Below are 19836 nucleotides of genomic sequence, written 5' to 3'. Positions count from 1 at the left end.
TTAACATGAATTTAACCTAAGCCTGTGAAAGTTCAAGATTATTTTCTAATTATGGACAATTGTGTATTTTCCTTGAAAGAGTTCAGTTCTGACTGACCTAAAGGTTCTAGAATTAAGGTTATTTTATCGTGCACCTCAGTGCAACATAATGATGGCTTTCTGTTTGACTCGGTCAGATTCCTGTGTACCTTTTAATACTGGTACTCAAATTTCTAAGCCTAGGAGATACAGTGTATCGAAGCTACAATGATATACTAAAAATCAAAAGCATTACAAAATCAGGATAGCCAAGAAGTGCCGGTGAAACTTTGGTAATTGAAAATATGTATCAAAAAGAAAAGGGTAAAAGACTTTATCTAGAAATCTCCCAGAATCCATAAAACTGATAACAGTATTTCAAGACAGCAGTAGGACTCATTGTTACTATAACAGTTTGGTGATTTAAAAGAGGGCTATACTCTCATTTAAGAGAGTCATCATATCCTTCCTTCTTTCCACTCCATCACCCTCAATAAAGATGCTGCTAGGACTCAGTCATCACGTTCCAGTCCCAGGAAGAAAGGAACAGCGCGAAGGGGGCAGGGCACTCCTCCTGCTAAGTCAGTTCTCTGCATGTTTTCCTGGAAGCCCCTCTCAGGGACTTCCGCCAGCCCTAGCTGCAAGAGAGTTTGAAAAAGAGTCTTAGCAGGGCGCTTAGCAAAAGGGCACAATGGGGATTAAAATAGGCAGTAGCGGTCTACGCGCTAAAGATCAGCTTTCTCTCCAACTAGCAAAAAGCACATCAAAACTGCAGTGGGGAAAAGGTCCTATTCGCAAGAACAACGAAAAGTGTAGAGTCTTTGCAAATAAACATAGCAAGGAAAAGCACAGGAAGCTAAGTGAAACGTGGCTGGAAGGCAGGCTAGAACTAAAATAAAGAGACGTGATGTGTTTCTCGATGAAAAGGTGATAAAAGAATCTGTTCTCTGCAAATCATTTTCAAAATTTGATGCACTTGCTCTTAGATTTTCAACATGACATTTATGAGCTTGATAAAGTGGTCCTGAAGTTTATCTGAAATTTTCCACATACCACAAAACTCTCACAGTTGGCTGGGATTAGGCAAGACTAACAGAACAGAAAGAAGAATCCAGAGCTCTGCTTAATGTGGACATTTGCTAGGTGATAGAAGAGGTATTTGAAACCAGTAGAGAAAGAAGGAACTGTTCTCTACCTGCATTATCTAGAATCACAGCTTCTAGAATCACAGCTACTAACCACAATGTTTAATTATGAAATGAAACACAGTCCAGTTTCCTGGAGCCCTCATTTTGAGTGCTCCGAGCAACAGACAGCCGGTTGCTCCTGCCTTCAACGCCTGCACAGACACACACCGTTTTCATCACTGCAGAAACTTCATTGGACAGCACTGCTGTAGATGGTGAGGGGACCTCTTGATACCTCTTAAGGAAACTAACTCTGGGCCTTCGTACTTTTTTTTAAAAAATTCCCGTTATTTTTAGTAAACAGCCAGAGTTGCAACCACTGACATAGATATGATCCTCCATGCAGTTGACAAAGATACAGCTAAAATATTTTTGATTTTTCCATAGTAGTATGTTTGGGCTTCATCACTTGTGACACTCGTAGGCGCACCATTCAGCTACTTCAAGGCAGTAATGAAGGTACCAGCGTAGAATACTTTAGCTGTTTCTTTTTAAGGAGGTCTCCTAGATTTTGCTCCCACTGTATCTCTGGACTTGGGGTAACATCTGAGGCTACTTTCCCCCAAGCTGTGCGTGTACCTTCCACGGCCTCAGAGCTGGGTGGGACAAGGACACTCTGAGGGGGTGTTTGGAAAGGTAGCATCATAGATGTCCAGCAGTTGCATTTAAGTTTTTCTTTGCTTAGATACTGGAATCCATACCAAGGAAAAAATATTTCATTTTACAGTATGAGTCGATGAGTTCCCCAAGGTCTTTGCTGCTTTTCCTGCTCGAGTCTTTTGAGAACACTTTACATTGATTTGCCTTCTAAATATGTTATGTCCAAAACAGATGTGAGTTACATGAATATTATGTATACATACAGTGTTTTTGATCTTCTAAGTAATGCTATTAAAGGCTTTCACAGAGATTCAGATAATTTTATATACTCTACATTAGAATGAATACTTTTTGGATGACTGTACTTTGCCATGACTAATCTGGTTAAATCCTTCACTGGCATAGCAGAAGTTTTCTTTATCTTAGAAGCATGGCTTCCGCATATGCCAGAGCCAAGCATCAAAATTCATGTGAACTGTGAAAAGGATTTGTGTGAACCCCGTCCTTCTGCTGAATTCAGAAAATATCCAGTGACCACATGTGTCTTTCTAGCTTGGAAAACTGATTTCTTGTTAAGTTGGTAGGTCTGTGTGCCTAACAAGTTGATTGCCAACCTGTTTTCCAGTATACCACCTAATCTCCAGTCACTTCAGAAAGCTTCAGTCCTTAAATTCACTTAAATGCATAAATGTATATATTTGTTACACAGCTCTGTGGGGGAGATCATAGGTCCAGAGGTGGTAAGACATGTCATTAGACTTCAGAAGGGTAAAAGAATAATTAGAATACTTGTATAAATCATTAAAAAATACACCTATTTTGAATTTACTAAAAAAGAAAATCACATGCACAGAAAGCTCGTAATTCAAAAAGTATATTAGAAATTAAATGTTTACCACAGACTCTAGGAGATAAAAAGTGATTTTGAGTCTCCATTAACTTTGGTAAACCAACAAGACCTGTGATTTATCTGAAATGGTTGGTTGGAAATCAACCTTTTTATAGTAAAGCACAACCTTATAGTGCTTTACTATAACACTAACCAAATACAGCTTTAGTTTTTCAATTTCCATAGTATTAGTAAAATCTAAGCAGAAGAAGATAACTGTCCTCCTGTTTAAGGAATGTTTTAAGGCAGAGGTGTCCAGCCTTTTGGCATCTCTGTGCCATGGTCGAAGAAAAAGAGTTGTCTTGGGCCACACATTAAATACACTGCAACATGTGATCACAAGAAAACTCATGTTTTAAGTAAATTTATGATTTTGTGTTGAGTGGCATTCACAACCATCCTGAGCTGCATGCGGCCTGTGGGCCGCAATTGGACACCCTTGTTAAGGAGTCAGATGATTGTATCGGATTCAGCTGTCCTGGAGTACAATATTGGGTGACTCTTCTCCTAGAATATTCTTCGAAGATAGTTTTCCTAGAAAACCTCCATGACAGTTGTACAAGGTCTGTCTAGACAAAGTCCGGCCATTGTTCATATAATGAGAATGGTTTGCACAACGTCGATGTAACCTGGCAGCCAAGGAGATTGGACTAGAATGCACATGCGTGAGCAATGACGACTTCACTGTACTAGTCAGTGGGAGTAGTAGATGCCATTGAGTGAGCATGGGTATTGTGTGGCCATGGCATTCAAAATGACTGAGTAGAGCAACAAACCTGCATCCAGTTTTGCATTAAACTTGAATGTTCCTCCGCAGCTGTGGCCACAGCTGTGGGCAGCTGGTGATTAGCAGCTTCATCAAGACAGCACACCCACTCATGCGTCATGTCTTGTGCAGGTTTTTGTTTTGTTTTGTTTTTTGTGTGAAACATCAAATCACCCAGATGACTCACGCTCCCTACAACCCAGATTTGGTGCCCTGCAGTTATGGCTTTTCCCAAAACTAAAATCACCTCTGAAAGGGAAAAGATTTCAGATCATTGATGAGATTCAGGAAAATACAACAGAGCAGCCAATGGCGATTGGGAGAACTATGTGAGCTCCCAAGGGGCCTACTTTGAAGGGGACTGAGGGGGCGTTGTCCTATGTACAGGGTTTCTTGTATCTTCAATAAATGTTAGTTTTTTCTTGTTACATGGCTGGATACCTTCTGGACAGACCTCATGTGTGTGCCATATTCTTCAGCCTCAGGGGTGTGTCTTGGACACTCAAGAAGCAGCCCAGGAAAATTGTACTCTGTGAACAACCCAGAACAAATACTCATTCTCAAAAATGAAGTCATTCTAACAGGGACACCGATGATTTGAAATATGGCCTGAGGGTGTGGTGCCTGTTGCAATGTCCTTTAAGGCACAGGTTTAAGAGACTCTCTTGGAAGTCTCTAACAGAGAGTAGGTGCGCGTTGCTGGTTTCTAAGTGGAGAGGCCAGCAGGATACTCCCTTTCAAAGTTGCAAATGCTTGCCATTTCCACTGTGGTGAGGTCTCTTCAGCTCCTAAATTCTGCTCGAACTCATCATGTTATCAATGGCATCTTTGCATACGTGCACCTTTGGCTCCCCACTAGGTAGAGGAGAAAAGAGCTGAAGACCTGCTAGGAGCCCTGCAGTTCTACAGGTTGTGATACTGCTCTTTATACATTAGGAATTCAAGATGAATGTCTACTCAGAAAACAGCATTGGCTAACTATTAAACTATTTACAAAACTCTAAAAGCTTTCCAATAGTCGATCTCTCTCTTTCCTAGGGACATTCCAGCTATATCACACACCTTGACTGGTCCCCAGACAACAAGTATATAATGTCTAACTCGGGAGACTATGAAATACTGTACTGTAAGTATGAACAGTCATGTTCGGCTCAGGTGTGTCTCCAGGGGCACTAACAAGGAGGTCGCGTGGGATCCGAGTTGTGCGGAGCATGCATGGTGGCCTCTCTAACCTGACAGAGCATATGTTAGTCTGAGCTAAGGCATGAGCATCTCCAATGTGCTTCACTTCTCCAGGAAAATAAGGAGTTAATTTAGAAAGTAAGGAGTTAATTTTTAAATGTGTAGACATGTAGTCATAAGAAAATTAACTTGGAGATTGATACTGCTCTGATGGTTTTGTCTTTAACAGCTTTTCCTGGAGGCAGGAAAAAGTATAATGGATGGGCATTTTTGCCTCTTAAAGAAAAAAGAACTACTACAGTGGGTAGTTCCATAAACCCTGTTAAAGTAAACACTTTCTTTTCCTTTTTAAATGTGTCTTAATGTTTTTCAGTGTATGGATTATAAATACAAGTAAACGTGGCTAGTTTGAACCAAGATGCACGTTCAAATTCATTTATACACAAGCACTATGATTATACTCCCTGTTTCTAAATTTAAAGGGGACATTCCTAGTGGCTGCAAACTAATCAGGAATCGATCAGAGTGTAAGGACATCGATTGGACAACATACACCTGTGTACTAGGCTTTCAAGTCTTTGGTAAGGACATGATACCTGGTGGGACAGTGGTGTTTGTGGGCTTTTATATATCATAATTACTTGCCTAAATTCCTTAATGAAACAGTCTGTATGTGTTCCTTAGTGTTATCACTGTTAATGCCAGATTCAGAGAAATTCAACCCCAACATGAGGTTTGTTCTAGTCTCTTGACTCCCAGTAAATATGAAAGACAAAAGGAATTTACGTAATAGCACAGATTGCCTTTCCACTTTTTTCCCTCAAAGTGAAAACTGAAACGGTAAAATTTGTAAACACATTTTAAAAACAGCTTTATTGACTTACCATTCACATACTGTATAATTGACCTCCAGTGCACAGTTCAGTGGTTTTAGTACAGCTGTGCTTCTGTCAGCACTAATTTTAGAACATTTTCATCACCCCAAAAAGAACCCCCCCCCCCCCATTAGCAGTCGTTCTCCTCCACGGCCTGGCAACCACTAAAATCTCCTTTCTCCCTCTAATGGCTGGTCTACTCTGGACAGCTCATATAAACGGCATCATGTAATTAATATGTGACCCATTGAGACTGGCTTCTTTCATTTAGCATATTTTCAAGGATCATTCATGTGGCAGCATGGGTCAGCACCTCATTTTATGGCTGAATGATAGCCCGTTATATGGGTTTACCCGTTTTGTTTTTCCATTTATCAGTTGATGGACACTTCGGTTGTTTCCACTGTTCAGCTTTTATAAATAATGCTGCTGTGAACAAGCATGTGTAAGTTTTTGTGAAGCATGTTTTCACTTCCCTTGGGTATATACCTAGAAGTGGAAATTGAGAAGGTCAAAGGGTAAACTCTGTTTAACCTTTTGAGGAACTGCCAGGCTGTTTCCCAAAGTGGCAGCACCTTCAACATTCCCACCGGCAGCGAAGGAGGGTTCAATTTCTCCACATTCTTGTCAGCAGATGTTATTGTTAGTCTTTTGCATGTGACTGCCCAGATGTCCCAGCACCATTTCCTGAAATAGACATTTTTAGTAGACATTATTGAAAGATAAAATTAGGAGATCATTTTTAATCTGATGTTTTGTACATTTCTGTGAATGTGCCCTCTGACAGTTTTCTAAGCCCTTCCTAATCTGGAGGTATCTTTCTGAAAGTTAGAGGGTAAATGCTAAAATAATAAAACCCTGTTTGCAAAGAATTAAAAAGAGGTGTTATGCTCACGAAATAGACTAAGAGCATGTGGCACCAGTACCTAAAGCAGTACTTTTCCTTTAACAATATATCTCTGCCCTCCAAGAGCTGGGCTCGCACCTCCGGTCCAAGTATAGATCTGAACATTTCTTTATGCTGTGTGCATTGGGAAAATAATCCACTGTAGGTGCTCGTTCTAAATACAACTGCTATAGAGATGGAGAGGCCTCCTAGGCTTGGAAGAAATTACAAACAAAATGGCCCTGACTAGTCCATAAACAATTTCATGATGCTGGGTGAAACTGAAGCAGTGACCAGTAGCTGGTAACTTACCCAGTTATTTTAATGATGTAATGTATACTACTCATTATTAAGAGATGCCACTTCAGAAGTGTTTCAGTTTGTTTTAGCAAATTTACCAAAAACATTTGTTCCCTAGAATAGCATTGAACCACAGGAGGCCACCATCTCGGCGCTTAGATATTCCAGAGTTGTAATCTAGTCTAATAGAATTTTGTGCTATGTTGAATATAATCACCAGTGCCTCATAATGATTCAGAATAATTAAATTTATTATGACTTGTCTTTGGACATAAAAAATAGTTATAAGAAAATTCTATGGGATAGCAGGTAGACTAGATTCTTTATTAGGTTTTCTTTGAAGTGCCTGCCTGAAAGGGAGCAGTGAAAGAGTGTAAATTTTACACAGCTTCCCCAGTTTGAAGAATCAGTGCTATGGCTTTGTCTCCTCACCTTGCCATACAGGTAACTGAGAACTTCCCCTCTAACTAGAAACTTTAAAAAAGGAAGCACTTATTGCTCTGGTGATAAAGCTTAAAACTAAAATTTTAGCACCACCTGCTGGTTACTAGTGAGTACTTTTGGTCATTAAACTCCATCTTGAGGCTATTTTGATTTATAACTTTATTATTAGACTTTGGCTAAAACTTCATTTGAATGAAGTGCTGAGGCCACTAAGATATTTGTAAGGGGAAATGTTAGCAACTAAGAGTCCGAACACAGATGAAAATTAGTAAGACTCTAAAATTCAGTAAACCTATGTAGCATCGCAGTTACATTTTTAAGGCTAATTCTTCTGCACCCCTGTGTTCCCATATCAAAGGCGTCTGGCCAGAAGGATCTGATGGGACAGATATCAATGCGCTGGTGCGATCCCACAATAGGAAGGTGATAGCTGTTGCTGATGACTTTTGCAAAGTCCATCTGTTTCAGTATCCCTGCTCCAAAGCAAAGGTAAGCTCAGTTCAATAAAATCAGCATTGTGGGGCATTTCGTTTAGGGACAATTTTGTGTCGATGGCATGAAAACATTTGTAGGTTACTGATTATTGTCCATGATAACCGTGATGCACAGGGGGAAATGGCCATCTCTAAGCATCCAAGCAGACATTGCTTGTCTTCTCTTTTCTCAGTAAGGTGGAGGAGAAGATAATTCTACAAGGCAGCTAGTGATGTTTTATTCATTTTTACTTACTGTCCAATTGGGTTTTTTTGGCATTTTTAAATTTCTCCTAAACACATTAAAATATCTTCTTACACATATGATCAGCATTATAAAACTCATGGAACTGTTTCCTAAATCACCTATAATCCTGCCAATTTAGTAAATTCTCTCTGGCATCCCAACAGAATCATTACTAAGCACACCAACCTGATATCCAGAAGACATGGACTTTTTTTTTCTTTTTCTTTTTTTTCCGAGAGAAAGGGGAATGAGGGGGAGAAAAAGAGAGAAACATCAATTTGTTGTTCCACTTAATGTATGCATTCACTGGTTGATTCTTGTACGTCCCCTGAGCAAGGATTGAACCCGCAACTTTGGCATATCAGGGTGATGCTCTAACCGAGTGAGCTACCCAGCCACGGCCTTTTTCTTTTTTTAAAATACACAGTCTGAAGTATAGATGTCTAGTTATGTTTTGTTTCTCCTATATAAATTGGTATTAAAAGGAAATTACTGCTGGTTTTATTCCTCAGATTTGATGACGTGTGGCTTTGACCTGAATTACCTGTGAGCAGGCATGTAAATAATTAATTTTCCTGTCTGATTTGTTCCATATAGGCCCCCAGTCACAAGTACAGTGCCCACAGCAGTCATGTCACCAATGTCAGTTTTACGCATAATGACAGTCACCTGATTTCAACGGGTGGAAAAGACATGAGCATCATTCAGTGGAAACTTGTGGAAAAGTTGTCTTTGCCTCAAAACGAGATCGTAGCAGATACTACTCTAACCAAAGCCCCCATCTCTTCCATTGAAAGCGTCCTGCAATCCGATACTCCCACACCACCTCCTTCCCAGCCCTTAAATGAGGCAGCCGAAGAAGAAGGCAGAGTAAGCAGTTCTCCCACACTTCTGGAGAACAGCCTGGAACAGACTGTGGAGCCCAGCGAGGAGCACAGCGAAGGGGGCAGCGAAGACCTCGGAGGGCCGGTTGATGAAGAGCTACCCAATGAGATGAGCGAGGAGCCGAATGAAGCCGCTCTTACTGAGGACCAGCAAGACCCTCCACCTCTGTCCTAAATAACACCAGGGCTCGAATGCTCCGACCCTGAGCCAGAGTTCAGATGACAGGCCGAGAAGTGATGAAGAATCACTGCTGGCCGAGATCTTGGCTTCCACGTGGTCTGTTTTCTTCAGTAGTCTTCTCTTCAGTCAGTCAAATGCAGCCAACCTAAGGGTTCGGTTTGGTGTATGTTGAGGATTAATCAAACAATAGTAGGAAAGACTGAAACATTAATTATGTCTCAGAAAGTACTGTGTAAGTGATAAGATGTAAATACTGGAAGCAAAAACAGCAGTTGTATTTGATTTAAAACAAACCCCTTGTTATCTGAACATGTTTTCTTCAGAAACAACCAGAGGCATCACAAACACTGTTACTCATCTACTGGCTCAGACTGTGCTACTTCTTTCCTGATGCAGAAAAAGAAATCAAAAAGGAAAAAAAATGCTTTCTTATTGAGCTACCCTCCTACCCCAAATATCTAGAGGAAATTTTTTTAGTTAAGAAAGACTCCAGTATTGCCACAGGCAGTGGCGTTGCCTTCTTGAATAATAATGCCATTTCCTACACTACCGGTTGATGTCCTGGTGTGCTTGTTAGTCTACTATATAGGTGCTGCCTTTTCTAAGTCAAAATAAGGAACAGTCTCAACTTGTTGTGTGCAAATCTATTTTATCTTAGAACTAAGAAAGCAGTGGTTTGTTAGAGAGCTTTTAAATGTATATTAAACCATTGATACTCAGAAATAATGGAGTCCCCCAAGGATTCCTTTACTGGCCTGAACATTTTTAAATGTTTGGCATTCAAGGAAAATAACCGCATGCCTATAAAACAAAACTGTAATAATGACTAAGCTAATTTTAGCTCAGCCTTCAACATAATTTGTTCCCTCAATATTAGGAGAAATATAAATACAGAATTGGTGCTTGAAGATCATTGGCTTAGTTGTTAATTTTTATACAGATTAATTATATTGAGGGATAAGATACTCAGCAAATTACAAATTCTTTTTTACAGGAGTGTGAATAACAGTCTAGTAATTAAAATCTTTTTATACATTGCGTACTTAACAGACTTGCTATATATGGTAATTTTTCTCTGGTGGAGTTGCTATAAGCCTTGCAATTCTAATGGTTATTCTCTGCTATTTTGGACAATGCATGTATTACTATGCATTGGATAGTAGTTTTTTGTTTTTTTTAAGTTTTGTCAGATGACTTTTTAAGTACGTGTTTCCTACTTTAAAAACAATTACTGACAAATATGCATTTCCTATGTTTGTTTATACTTGGATTATAAAAAAACTTTGTTTTGATTTATTTTTTAACTTGCTGCATTGTTATGATATCTTTTATTGTTTGTTAGATTATGTTTAGAAACTTCGGGTGAGTTCAGAAGTCTTAAGTATGCAAGTGTTTACGTGATTGTGCCATTCCAAAGTGCATCCGAACTGTCATTCCCTTCTAGTACCTTCTCAGGAGTAAAACAGATCAGGTATTTCATCATCATTTGGTAACATACAAACTCCAGTGAACTCCCAAGGACCCTCACACGTTTATCTTCCCATGCTGTATGTAAGGGTGTGGGTGTGTGTGAACGGTGAGTGTGGGCACTCCGTGTCTGTGTGTGTCTCTCTGTAAGCAGGTATACGCCACATTGAAAATACTCAGTGTATATCTCTAAGTATATAGATAGATGTCTGTGTATATCTCTTTCCTTTTGTTTACAACTGCTCAAAAAAAAAAAAACACCTCAAAGTAGCTCTCTTCAAAAGAAGAGAGGGAGATTCCAAGCAACTCATCTATTTTCAGTATGTTCTGTACATAATTATCAAAGAGTATCAGGCATACATATTTGCCTGTTCGCAGTGGTGACTAAATCATCCCTGTGAGAAAAGTACTGAGATGAACAAGTAGTTCCGAGTAGAAAAAGCATTTCTTCAAGCTCTCCATGGTAAGCAGGGAGTGTATGTGGGGACATCAGTCACCTTTGGGGTTGCTGTGTACAATGAGATTTATAATCATGATACTCTTGGGTGGTAGTTTCAAAAGACACTACTAATACGCAGAAAGCGTTCCAGCTCTACTGCTGGCGACTACTGTTTAACAGTCAATCAAATCTGTGATAATGGTTGGAAGTGGGTGGGATTATGAAATTGTAGATGTTTTTAGAAAAACTTGTGAATGAAAATGAATCCAAGTGTTTCATGTGAAGATGTTGAGCCATTTCTATCATGCATTCCTGTCTAATGGCAGAAAATTTTGAAGATTAAAAATAAAATAATCAAAACATTTAATTTGTCTAAATGTGCCTTAACTCATTGTTCACTTTTTTTTTACTGCTCGTTCCCATGACTAACTATTAGAAAACATGCCAGTTATCAGTTGATTATGGTTGCTGTTATGGATAGAACTATTCCAGTAGTAACAAACTCCATCTCATAATGTTAAAGGAAATTACTTGTGATTCATGCTTCCATTTACTAGGGAAATAGCTTCATTTTAATTTACTTCATGTCTGTATTTTCTCTAATGTTTAACGTTGGATAATCCTAGTGATCCTGATTACTTGCCTGACCCAACTCTGCCGCCTGCCGCCACCTCCCCGAGACTAGCCTTTGTGAACTCCTTGAACTCAGCAGGACACTGTGCTCCCTGCTTCCTCTATCTCTTGCTTAATGACAAGGATCCTGTGCACACCACAACCATAAATAAAAGTTTTTCTCTATGAAGAGTTAATAGATTGAGAGTATTCCATACATTCCCCAGATTTAAAATCATGGAAACGATGGCATCTTCGTTATTATCTCATTCACATCTGGTGACTGAGTATATGTTCACAGCCACTCATACATACAACCGTATCTCACTTTAGTGCACTTAACGGATTTTTTTTTTAAATGGGACATTTGGCAACTCCGCGTCAAGCAGGTCTATCAGCACCATTTAACAGGTTCTCAATGATGGTTAGCAATTTTTAACAAGGTATTTTTTTAAATTAAGATACTTTTTTTTTTTTTTTTTGTATATATTGCTGTTGTACACTTAACCAGACTACAGTATAGTATAAACAACTTTTATATGCACTGGGAAACCAGAAAATTTGCGGGACTTCACTGCAGTGGTCTGGAACGTTTGAAACCTCCAGCACCCCCGAGGTGTGCCTGTGCTAACCAGCCCGGGAGAGGCTGTGCCAGGGTAGGGACTTCCCTTTCAGTAATTCTGAGACAAAATGGCTGATGGGCACCGGAACAACCCCACTAAACCATGTGATTTTTACTCTTAATAAAAAGATGGAGCCCTGGCCAGTGTGGCAGTTAGTTGGAGTGTTGTCCACACACCAAAAGGTCATAGGCTGGACTCCCGGTCAGGGCACATACCTAGGCTGCAGGTTCAGCTGCCGATCAGGGCATGTAGAGGAGGAAACTGATCGATGTTTTTCTGAAAAACTTTTAAGTATAAATCATTTTTTAACATAAAGGGACCCAAAAAAACTTTATGGGGAACTATAATAATGAGTTAGATTTGGGACATGTGAGGTGATGCTCTAACTTTTAGAAGATAGGTTTCCAGCTTAACGCTGGAACTGAAATGAAGAGGAGTAAAGACATATTGTAGGACAAGGAGGACCGGCTGAAGAGCAGCTGTGTAGGACTCAGAGCGACAATTGCCACTGGAGGAACGCCCGTGCGGCCAAGCACGCCCCAAACACCCTGGCTCTTGCTCGCGATGGAGGCGGGTGTTGGTTACCATGTAGGCAAGGAGATGGGTTGGGGACATTCAGTGACTGGCCCGTGTTTACTTTCCTAAGTCAGGGCCTCACCAGGACTTCATGTTTTATAGTTTCAAAGCTCACACTGTTCCACTTATGCTAAGAGAGACATTCTTTAGAAACGGAGCAAGCAGGAAAGGATGCGGGTAGAGACACACAGGGATTTTGGAAATCAGGGCAACGAACGAGAGCCTGTATCAGTCTCGAGCCTCCGTCCAGGAGTGGGTGAAGTCACTGCATGTCCGAGTCACTGACAGAAACCAGGCCCTGGTGGAGAAGCCTGCTTTGTCTAGGATGCCCAGGAATAGTTTTCAAGGAGCACAGGAATGTCTCCATGCATTCCCCCCACCGCCCCCAAAAATATATGCAGCCCCTTGTAAAGGGGCAGCCTCCTCCTCTCAAAGGATCTGAGATAGTTTACACCTGGGCTAACTGGTTCACTTTTTCCGAAGGAAACCTGAATTGTTCTTTTCGCTCATTAACAGGTCCACACAATAGCCTAAAATGCTCTGATACAAAGATAAGATGGAGTAAAGTTTCACTGTCTCCAGGAAATGACAGCTTGTTTCATTTCTGTACCCATGGGTGATGTCCTCAAGAGACCATGGCTAACTGAACATGTTTTTGTTGGGTTTTCTTCCCCCACCCCCACCCTTAATTGACCAATCCAGAAGTCTGCAGACAAAAGAGTACCAATTCTTTATCTCAAAGGACAAAATCATGAAGAGGTGGGCAAAACAAAACCACCTAACTGCTCAATGATTAAAATATGGCACATCCACGTTAACTAAAAACTATTCAGCGTTACTAGCTAACACAACATGAGTGCTTTACGTGTATTAACTCATTCAATCCTTTCATAATCCTAAATTCAATTATCTCCATTTTACAGACACACTTGAACAGAGAAGCCAGGTTACACAGTGAGTAGCTGCCTGAGATCTGAAGCCAGGTCCTATCTCCAGAGCCCGTGGCTCGTGCACCGCAGATGTCTACTGTAAAACAATCCGGTGCTGGTTATTAACGTGAAAGGAGGAAACGGGCTAAACTTCCCGTAGGAAGAATTTAAGACGAGCATAAAGAACTACAGAAAGTAGTTAGGCTTTGGAAAAAGTGGCTTTGGACTCTGAACAGGGTCACAATGTGGAAGGGACCCTTCCTGTGCACAGGTCCCCCCTCCTGCCACTCCTGCCACTCCTGCCACCGGAGCACAGAGCAGGAGACCTCTGGGGCTCTGATGACGCACTCCGACATCTGCGGCCAGCGACTGCCTGCCCTTCGTGCCTCAGTTGGTGACAGGCATGTGAGTCCTCTGTCCTTACTGTTCAGTTTAAACCTATTTATAGGGTGACACTGCTTCCTTACTTTCCAACCTTTGAGCAACTTCCATTTCACCAAAAAAGCATGGCAGCTTCTGTCAGTCACTGGCCACGTGCTTTTCCCACTTTTCCTCGGTCCCTACCTCCCACTTCCCGTGCAAGCCTGGGGCTCCTGCCAGCCGCACGCTAGGCCAGGGGGCTTTGATCTTGCACCTCCTGTCCCTCAGCAATGTAAACACACAGTCCTGGAAACGGAGTTCACCAGGGAGCCACCCACGAACAGAGAGGAACACGGACGACCGCTGGCGCGGTGACAGCAGCCCGGCGGGATGACAGGCCTGGCTCCAGGGCCAAGTCCGACTCCGGGCAGCGTTTGCTGCCACCAGATCTCACCAGCGGGGTGTCCAGCCTCTCGGCGTCTCTGGGCCACACATTAAATACACAAATACTACCGAAAACTGATGAGCAGCAAAAAGGTCTTAAGTAAACTAAATGATCCTGTGTTGGCCGCATTTAGCCATCCTGGGCCGCGCGCGGCCTGTGCGGGTGGGGCACCCCTGCGGGAACTGAAAGCAGGAGGTGCTCAAAGAAATGGCCTCAGCCAGGAAAAATAACTTCGTAATAAAAAGCAAGGCCTTCATACCTGGTCATCCCGTTTCATGTCTCATGGTCACACAGCCACCAAGCCAGAATACATCCTGGGGGCACGGGACACTGGAGCCTGCCTCTGCACGGTGACGTCCATTTAGCCAGCCCTGACTTGGAAACTTAGTTGGAAGCAAAGGAACAGAAGCTGACGTTCTCTCACGAGACGGACTGTAGAATTCTCTTTCAATTAGCGTCACTGAGGAAGTCAGCTGCCCAGATACGGCGGGGCCTCCTCCTCCTCCTGCAGACTTCAGTCTCTGCAACAGAGATGCAGTGTGCTGCCAACACTTCCAAGTGGCAGCAGTCTGACTCCTAGGGAGTTTCTCTGGGACGAGGACCCAAAGAAGTCACCCCCTGAACAGGTGTATATTACAAACCCACCTCATGCGAGGAACTGTGCTGGGCCCAGCAGGGAATCCCATGATGACAAATGTACAGCCCCTACCTTCAGGGAGCACGTAACCTGGAAAGGTGGCAAAGACAACCTTTCCAATTTCCCTCAAAATTAGAAAATTCTCACTATGTGCTATAAAGTGTGGGGTTTGAAATGTGAAAAGTAAATATTCCTATTAAGGAACCTTGGATTGATCATCTACTGAAACCAACCAACCATTGCTTACATTCTACGATTAACATCCAAAAGGATTAAAATTTGGCATTTAAAAAATAATGCAGAACTCATACAATGGAACACTAAATAAAAACGAGCCAACTATTGATACATGCAAACTTGGATGGAGCTCAGGGGCATTATACGCAGTAAAAAAAGTCAATCTTGAAAGTTTAGCAACCTTCTGTTTCCATTTACATAACATTCCCAGAATGAACAGAGCCGGAGAGAACAGAATAGCCGATCACCGGGGGCAGCACAGAGGGGAGACAGTGTCGCTGGAAAGCGGCAGCACATGCGGGTTCCTTTGCGGTGCTCAAGTCTGTCTCCTGGTTGGGATGGTGATTACGTGAATATATACATGGGATTACGTCGCACAGAACTACGTATGTGAATGCACACAAAAAAGGTGGACTCGAGAAACGTCTAGTGTGGATTACTGTACTGTGTCAACATCGATTTCCTAGTCTTAATATACATTACAGAAGACGTCACCATTGAGGGAAGCCGGGGGAGGCGTTCGCCAGACTCTCCTGTTTTTCAAACTTCCAGTCAGTCTGTATTTCAAAATTAAAAGTTTAAAAAGTAAAGCTGTAGAAACTTCACCTTCTTCTTATGCTTTTGAGGAGAATGTGGAAAAGAAAATGGGCCTTACTACAGCAAAAAATTTTCAGTTTCCGTCCTTGTGCACTTGAGGGTCCTCCACCTACAGGTCAAATAAGACACTCCAGACTGTGGCCCTGGGTGCGCCCCGCAGCTTTTCCAGCCACCCCTCTGCTCCCCTGGGTGCCTGTGAGGGAGAGCCTCGCTCCAGCGTGGGCACGGAGGAGCCCCCAGCAAGGGCACTGCTGGTCAGAGGTGCGGTTTTAAGTTCAGCATCTGGGGAGCCGGGCAAGAGACAACTGGGGGGGTCAACGCGCCTGCGGGCCCCGCTCCTGCTGAGGCCCCTGCTGTATAACCACCGCTGGAAGGGGATGGCCCCTTGGTGTCTCTCCCTTTGCTGGGGCAGCCCCCCTTCCTACCTCCTCATTTTCCTAGCACTCACTCCCTTTCGTGGAAGCCCCTGCAGAAGCCAACCCGGCAGCGGCCGTCCCTGCGGCGCTCCGGCCGAGTCGCCTTCCCTTATTCAGAATTCCTAGTGACGAGAGAAAGAATTCCACTCCTAGGCAGGGCCCTCGTGAAACCGCCGCCGAACGGAGATCGGGGATCAGGCTTTCTCCCACGAGGGCGACAGGCCCCTGGGCTTCATCGGCAAAGCCTATTTCTGCGCGGCCCGCTGCTTGGCAGGCTTTGACAGTCCCATTTAGGAGATGAATTCATTCTGAGCTGAGCCAAGACTCCTCTCTTTTGTAAGAATGCGTCAGGACTCAGGCCCTCACAGGACCCTGGAGCATCCGTGAGACCCAAGCCCCTTCCTCCCTGACAGCGCGCAGCTTTGTGGGCTCAGGTACTATCCATGCTGTCCCCAGACCCCTCTCCCTGGTCTCGGTCTTGAAAGAATAAAGATCTTGCTCACCGAGGGTACCTGACCCACATGGGAGACAACCTGGTGAGCTCACGGGCTCTGCCTGGCCCTGCTCTGTGAAGGCCCAGCACTCAAGACGCTTGAGAGCCAGAGATGAGCTGTCCCTGCCTCTGGGGACAGGAAAGGCTGAGCCTCCATCCCGGTGAACACTGTTTGCACTGGAAGCGATGAGCAGTGCGACAGATTGTTAGGAAAGCTTGCAGACGGCTGCGTTAATAAAGCTGCCATTCACAGCCACCAAAGCTGAAGTGGTTTCTATGGGAAACCCTCACATTAAAATAGAAGGAAGTTCTTTTAAATTATAGTAGTTAATTACATTTTTTATTAAACATTAGCAGAGTTAAACACGGGGAGTCTGCTGGGAGAGCGCACAGAAAACCACACGTGAGGCCATTTGCACTGCTGGCGATTTCTCAGGCAGGCCCCGGACCTGGGGTCTTCACTCCTCCGCGTCCTCATCTTATGTTAGCGTCTGTGTGATGCCACTCATTCAGCAGCCTAGGGACCACCCTACTGAACGTGGGAGGGCTGGTCTCTACACAGACTGATCAACACAGACTCCGGCACACAGAGAATAGAGGATGAACGGTTTCTGCCATGAGGGTTACCGAGGCTGAGGACGGGGCAAGGTCCTCAGTCTGATAAGGAGCTAGGGTGTCTAGGTAACCCGGATCTGATCACCGAGAAGCCCTGTGGGAAAGGACCACAGGACATGGCAGTCCACACCGGAAGAAAGTAAAACCTGTGGAAGCCACAGATGGCCCAGGGCACCAGGGAATCAGGAGACACAAGAGCCATTAGAACTTCAAGACCCAGATGAGAAGTAGGCAGGTCAGGGGACAGCACTAGGAAACCCCAGGCCCAAACTGTTCTTGGGGACAAAGGCTGGACTGTCTTCACAAGGGGTCAGCCTGCCCCCCTCTGTTTTTAGTGGCATCTGGCCCAAACCCCAAACGACAGTGAGGTTCTTCTGGACCCAGAGCACAGCATGGAACTCCAAAGACCAGCAAGTGTCTCCACCACACACTCACATTTCCAGGATACATAAGTAAGGGCACCTCTGACCTCTGTCCAGACCTGGAGCTGAAGAAAGCCTGTCTCCCCTCCCCACTTCCTGAGTCCCGGGGCCCTGGAACGGTCTACCCTGAGCAAACATGGGTTGGCTTAGAGATTCCTTCTCAGTGACAACACATCACACCATAATCACTCCAGAAAATAAAAGAGAAGAAACATGCTGGCTGACACCGCATAGCAGGGACACAGAGCTTTACCCCACCACTCTCCCCCACCCCCCTGCTGTGGCCACTGGACAGAAACCAGGGGCTGCTCTTTCAGGGAGCCGAGGCTGCAAACAGGCCCAGGTGAGGACTCTGATCCTTCACTCGGCAGAAGGCCACCCACTCCCAAGGCATAACGCCCAGGGACAGTTAGGTCACGGTATCGCAAAGGGCAGCACACTCACCTCCTGACCACAAGGCCCTTCTGGAAGACCACCTCGCCTCAGCTCCCCAAGAGACCTCCCCCAAGACCGGCCCAAGCTGGCCTGGGCTGGGTGGGCGACCTTAGCTATTCCTTAGCTTTCTCTCCCATGGCCATAGGCCCTGTTTTTGCAAGTTACACACCCCACCCCACCCCCAGCAGTGGCTGCCAACCTCCTCAGGCACGGTCTGAGGGAGATTATGAGCAGACACATACAGATAGAAACCGATTTTCCACATGACTGTTCTTCGAGGGGACATAATTCCAGGAGAAAAGGGGACACCGAGTATAAACAAAGGCTCTTCTGTGTGACTCTACTTTAATTAGAATGACAACTAACTGAAAGCAATTTAATGTTGGTTCATGAAAGGTTAATGGAATTCACGTTTTGGAGATGCAGGATGCAACACAGGCTCAGCCAGAAACACAAATCTAACCTTCATTCTCTTTAATTATTCGTCAGAATAATTTCCTGAGAGCAGGTTTAGTCTCTAGATGGCTTTAATTAAACACCACTGAACTTTGAAGTTAACGTCAACTCATCCAACTACAACTCAATTTTCAAATTAACCTGCTGTCTAACATGGAGGTTTTGTGGCCTAAGCGGGGGTGTGGTAGGGGAGGGGGGCAAGGGCTTGGAGCCTGACAGGTAGTAACCAATTCTGCAACATTTTCTATCTTTCCCTGACCGTCTTCAGTGGCCAGCAACTTCCATAGCCTGTCCCGGGCCCCCCTGGGCAACCCCCCTGGGCTGCCTCCTTTCTTGGCTTTTCCCATGGTCCCGGGCTCAGGCTCCATTCTCTCAACAACTCCAGCATAAGCCTGGTGCAGCCCTGGGGCCAGCAGACCCCTGCCCAAGAGCCTCCGCTCTCCTCATGCCTGCCTGCTCCTTCCCACACACAGCGCCCCCCACCCCTCCGAGGGCAGAAACGCAGGGAGAGCCAGGCTCGGCATTCCCGCCCAGCCTGGCGCCCTCAGCAAACGCACCTACTTGCTGAGCTGACTTCCAGCACTTCGTCCAGGCCCCAAGTGCCTGCCTCACTCCTTTTCTGCCTTGAAAACCAAGGTCCCTGGTTTTGTTAGCTGTACCTTGTAGTCACGCCAAGGCCCTTTTGCAATGAGTTTCTGCTTCCTCCTGAAACGCTTTCCCCGCTGACCGGGAAGTTCACCCACCATCTCACAGCCTGGGGCAGCTTCAGCCACCTCCCATCAGGATGCGCTATTTGGAGGTGGCAGAGTCCTATCTAGCTGGCCCACGCTGGGCAGCGAGAAGGACCTGTACTTTGGCCTGAGGTACAGCCACGTGACCATGGCAAAGCTCTATGTCATAGACAAGGCTGGGGCAAGAGAAGGCATGATGTCCCAAGAAGGCTGTGTTGCACTCGAGGAAAAAAGTATCACCTGAAGAATGCGACTCCCAGCCACCCTGCCGGACCACTTCCGTTGGTGCCCTGCAGCGGCCGCCGGAGCAACAGGCAGCGCCGGGTCCCAGTCGCCCCTGCCGAGCCATCCTGCTGCAGCACAGTCCCCTGGGCGCCCTGGGGCTGCACCAGGGTCAGGGTTCCCGATTCAAAC

At 44.4% G+C, this 19836-nt stretch overlaps 1 protein-coding gene across 3 annotated transcripts in view; it reads left to right on the top strand.

Moving 5' to 3' along the window:
- Window positions 1-9723, top strand: part of EML4 (EMAP like 4) — a 135304-nt gene extending 125581 nt beyond the window's left edge. For all 3 annotated transcript variants that reach the window (XM_054567338.1, XM_054567330.1, XM_054567322.1), the window contains 4 exons: window positions 4499-4586; window positions 5125-5223; window positions 7506-7636; window positions 8465-9723. In XM_054567338.1, coding sequence (XP_054423313.1) covers window positions 4499-4586; window positions 5125-5223; window positions 7506-7636; window positions 8465-8926 — 780 coding nt within the window. In that variant the 3' untranslated portion in view covers window positions 8927-9723. The remainder of the gene's footprint in view (window positions 1-4498; window positions 4587-5124; window positions 5224-7505; window positions 7637-8464) is intronic.
- The last annotated feature ends 10113 nt before the right edge of the window (window positions 9724-19836 follow it).

The sequence above is a fragment of the Pteronotus mesoamericanus genome, unplaced genomic scaffold (assembly GCF_021234165.1).
Source record: "Pteronotus mesoamericanus isolate MK-2021 breed Mesoamerican mustached bat unplaced genomic scaffold, CSHL_Meso_final contig_101, whole genome shotgun sequence".
Taxonomy (NCBI): domain Eukaryota; kingdom Metazoa; phylum Chordata; class Mammalia; order Chiroptera; family Mormoopidae; genus Pteronotus; species Pteronotus mesoamericanus.
This window is presented reverse-complemented; position numbering and strand designations above follow the sequence as displayed.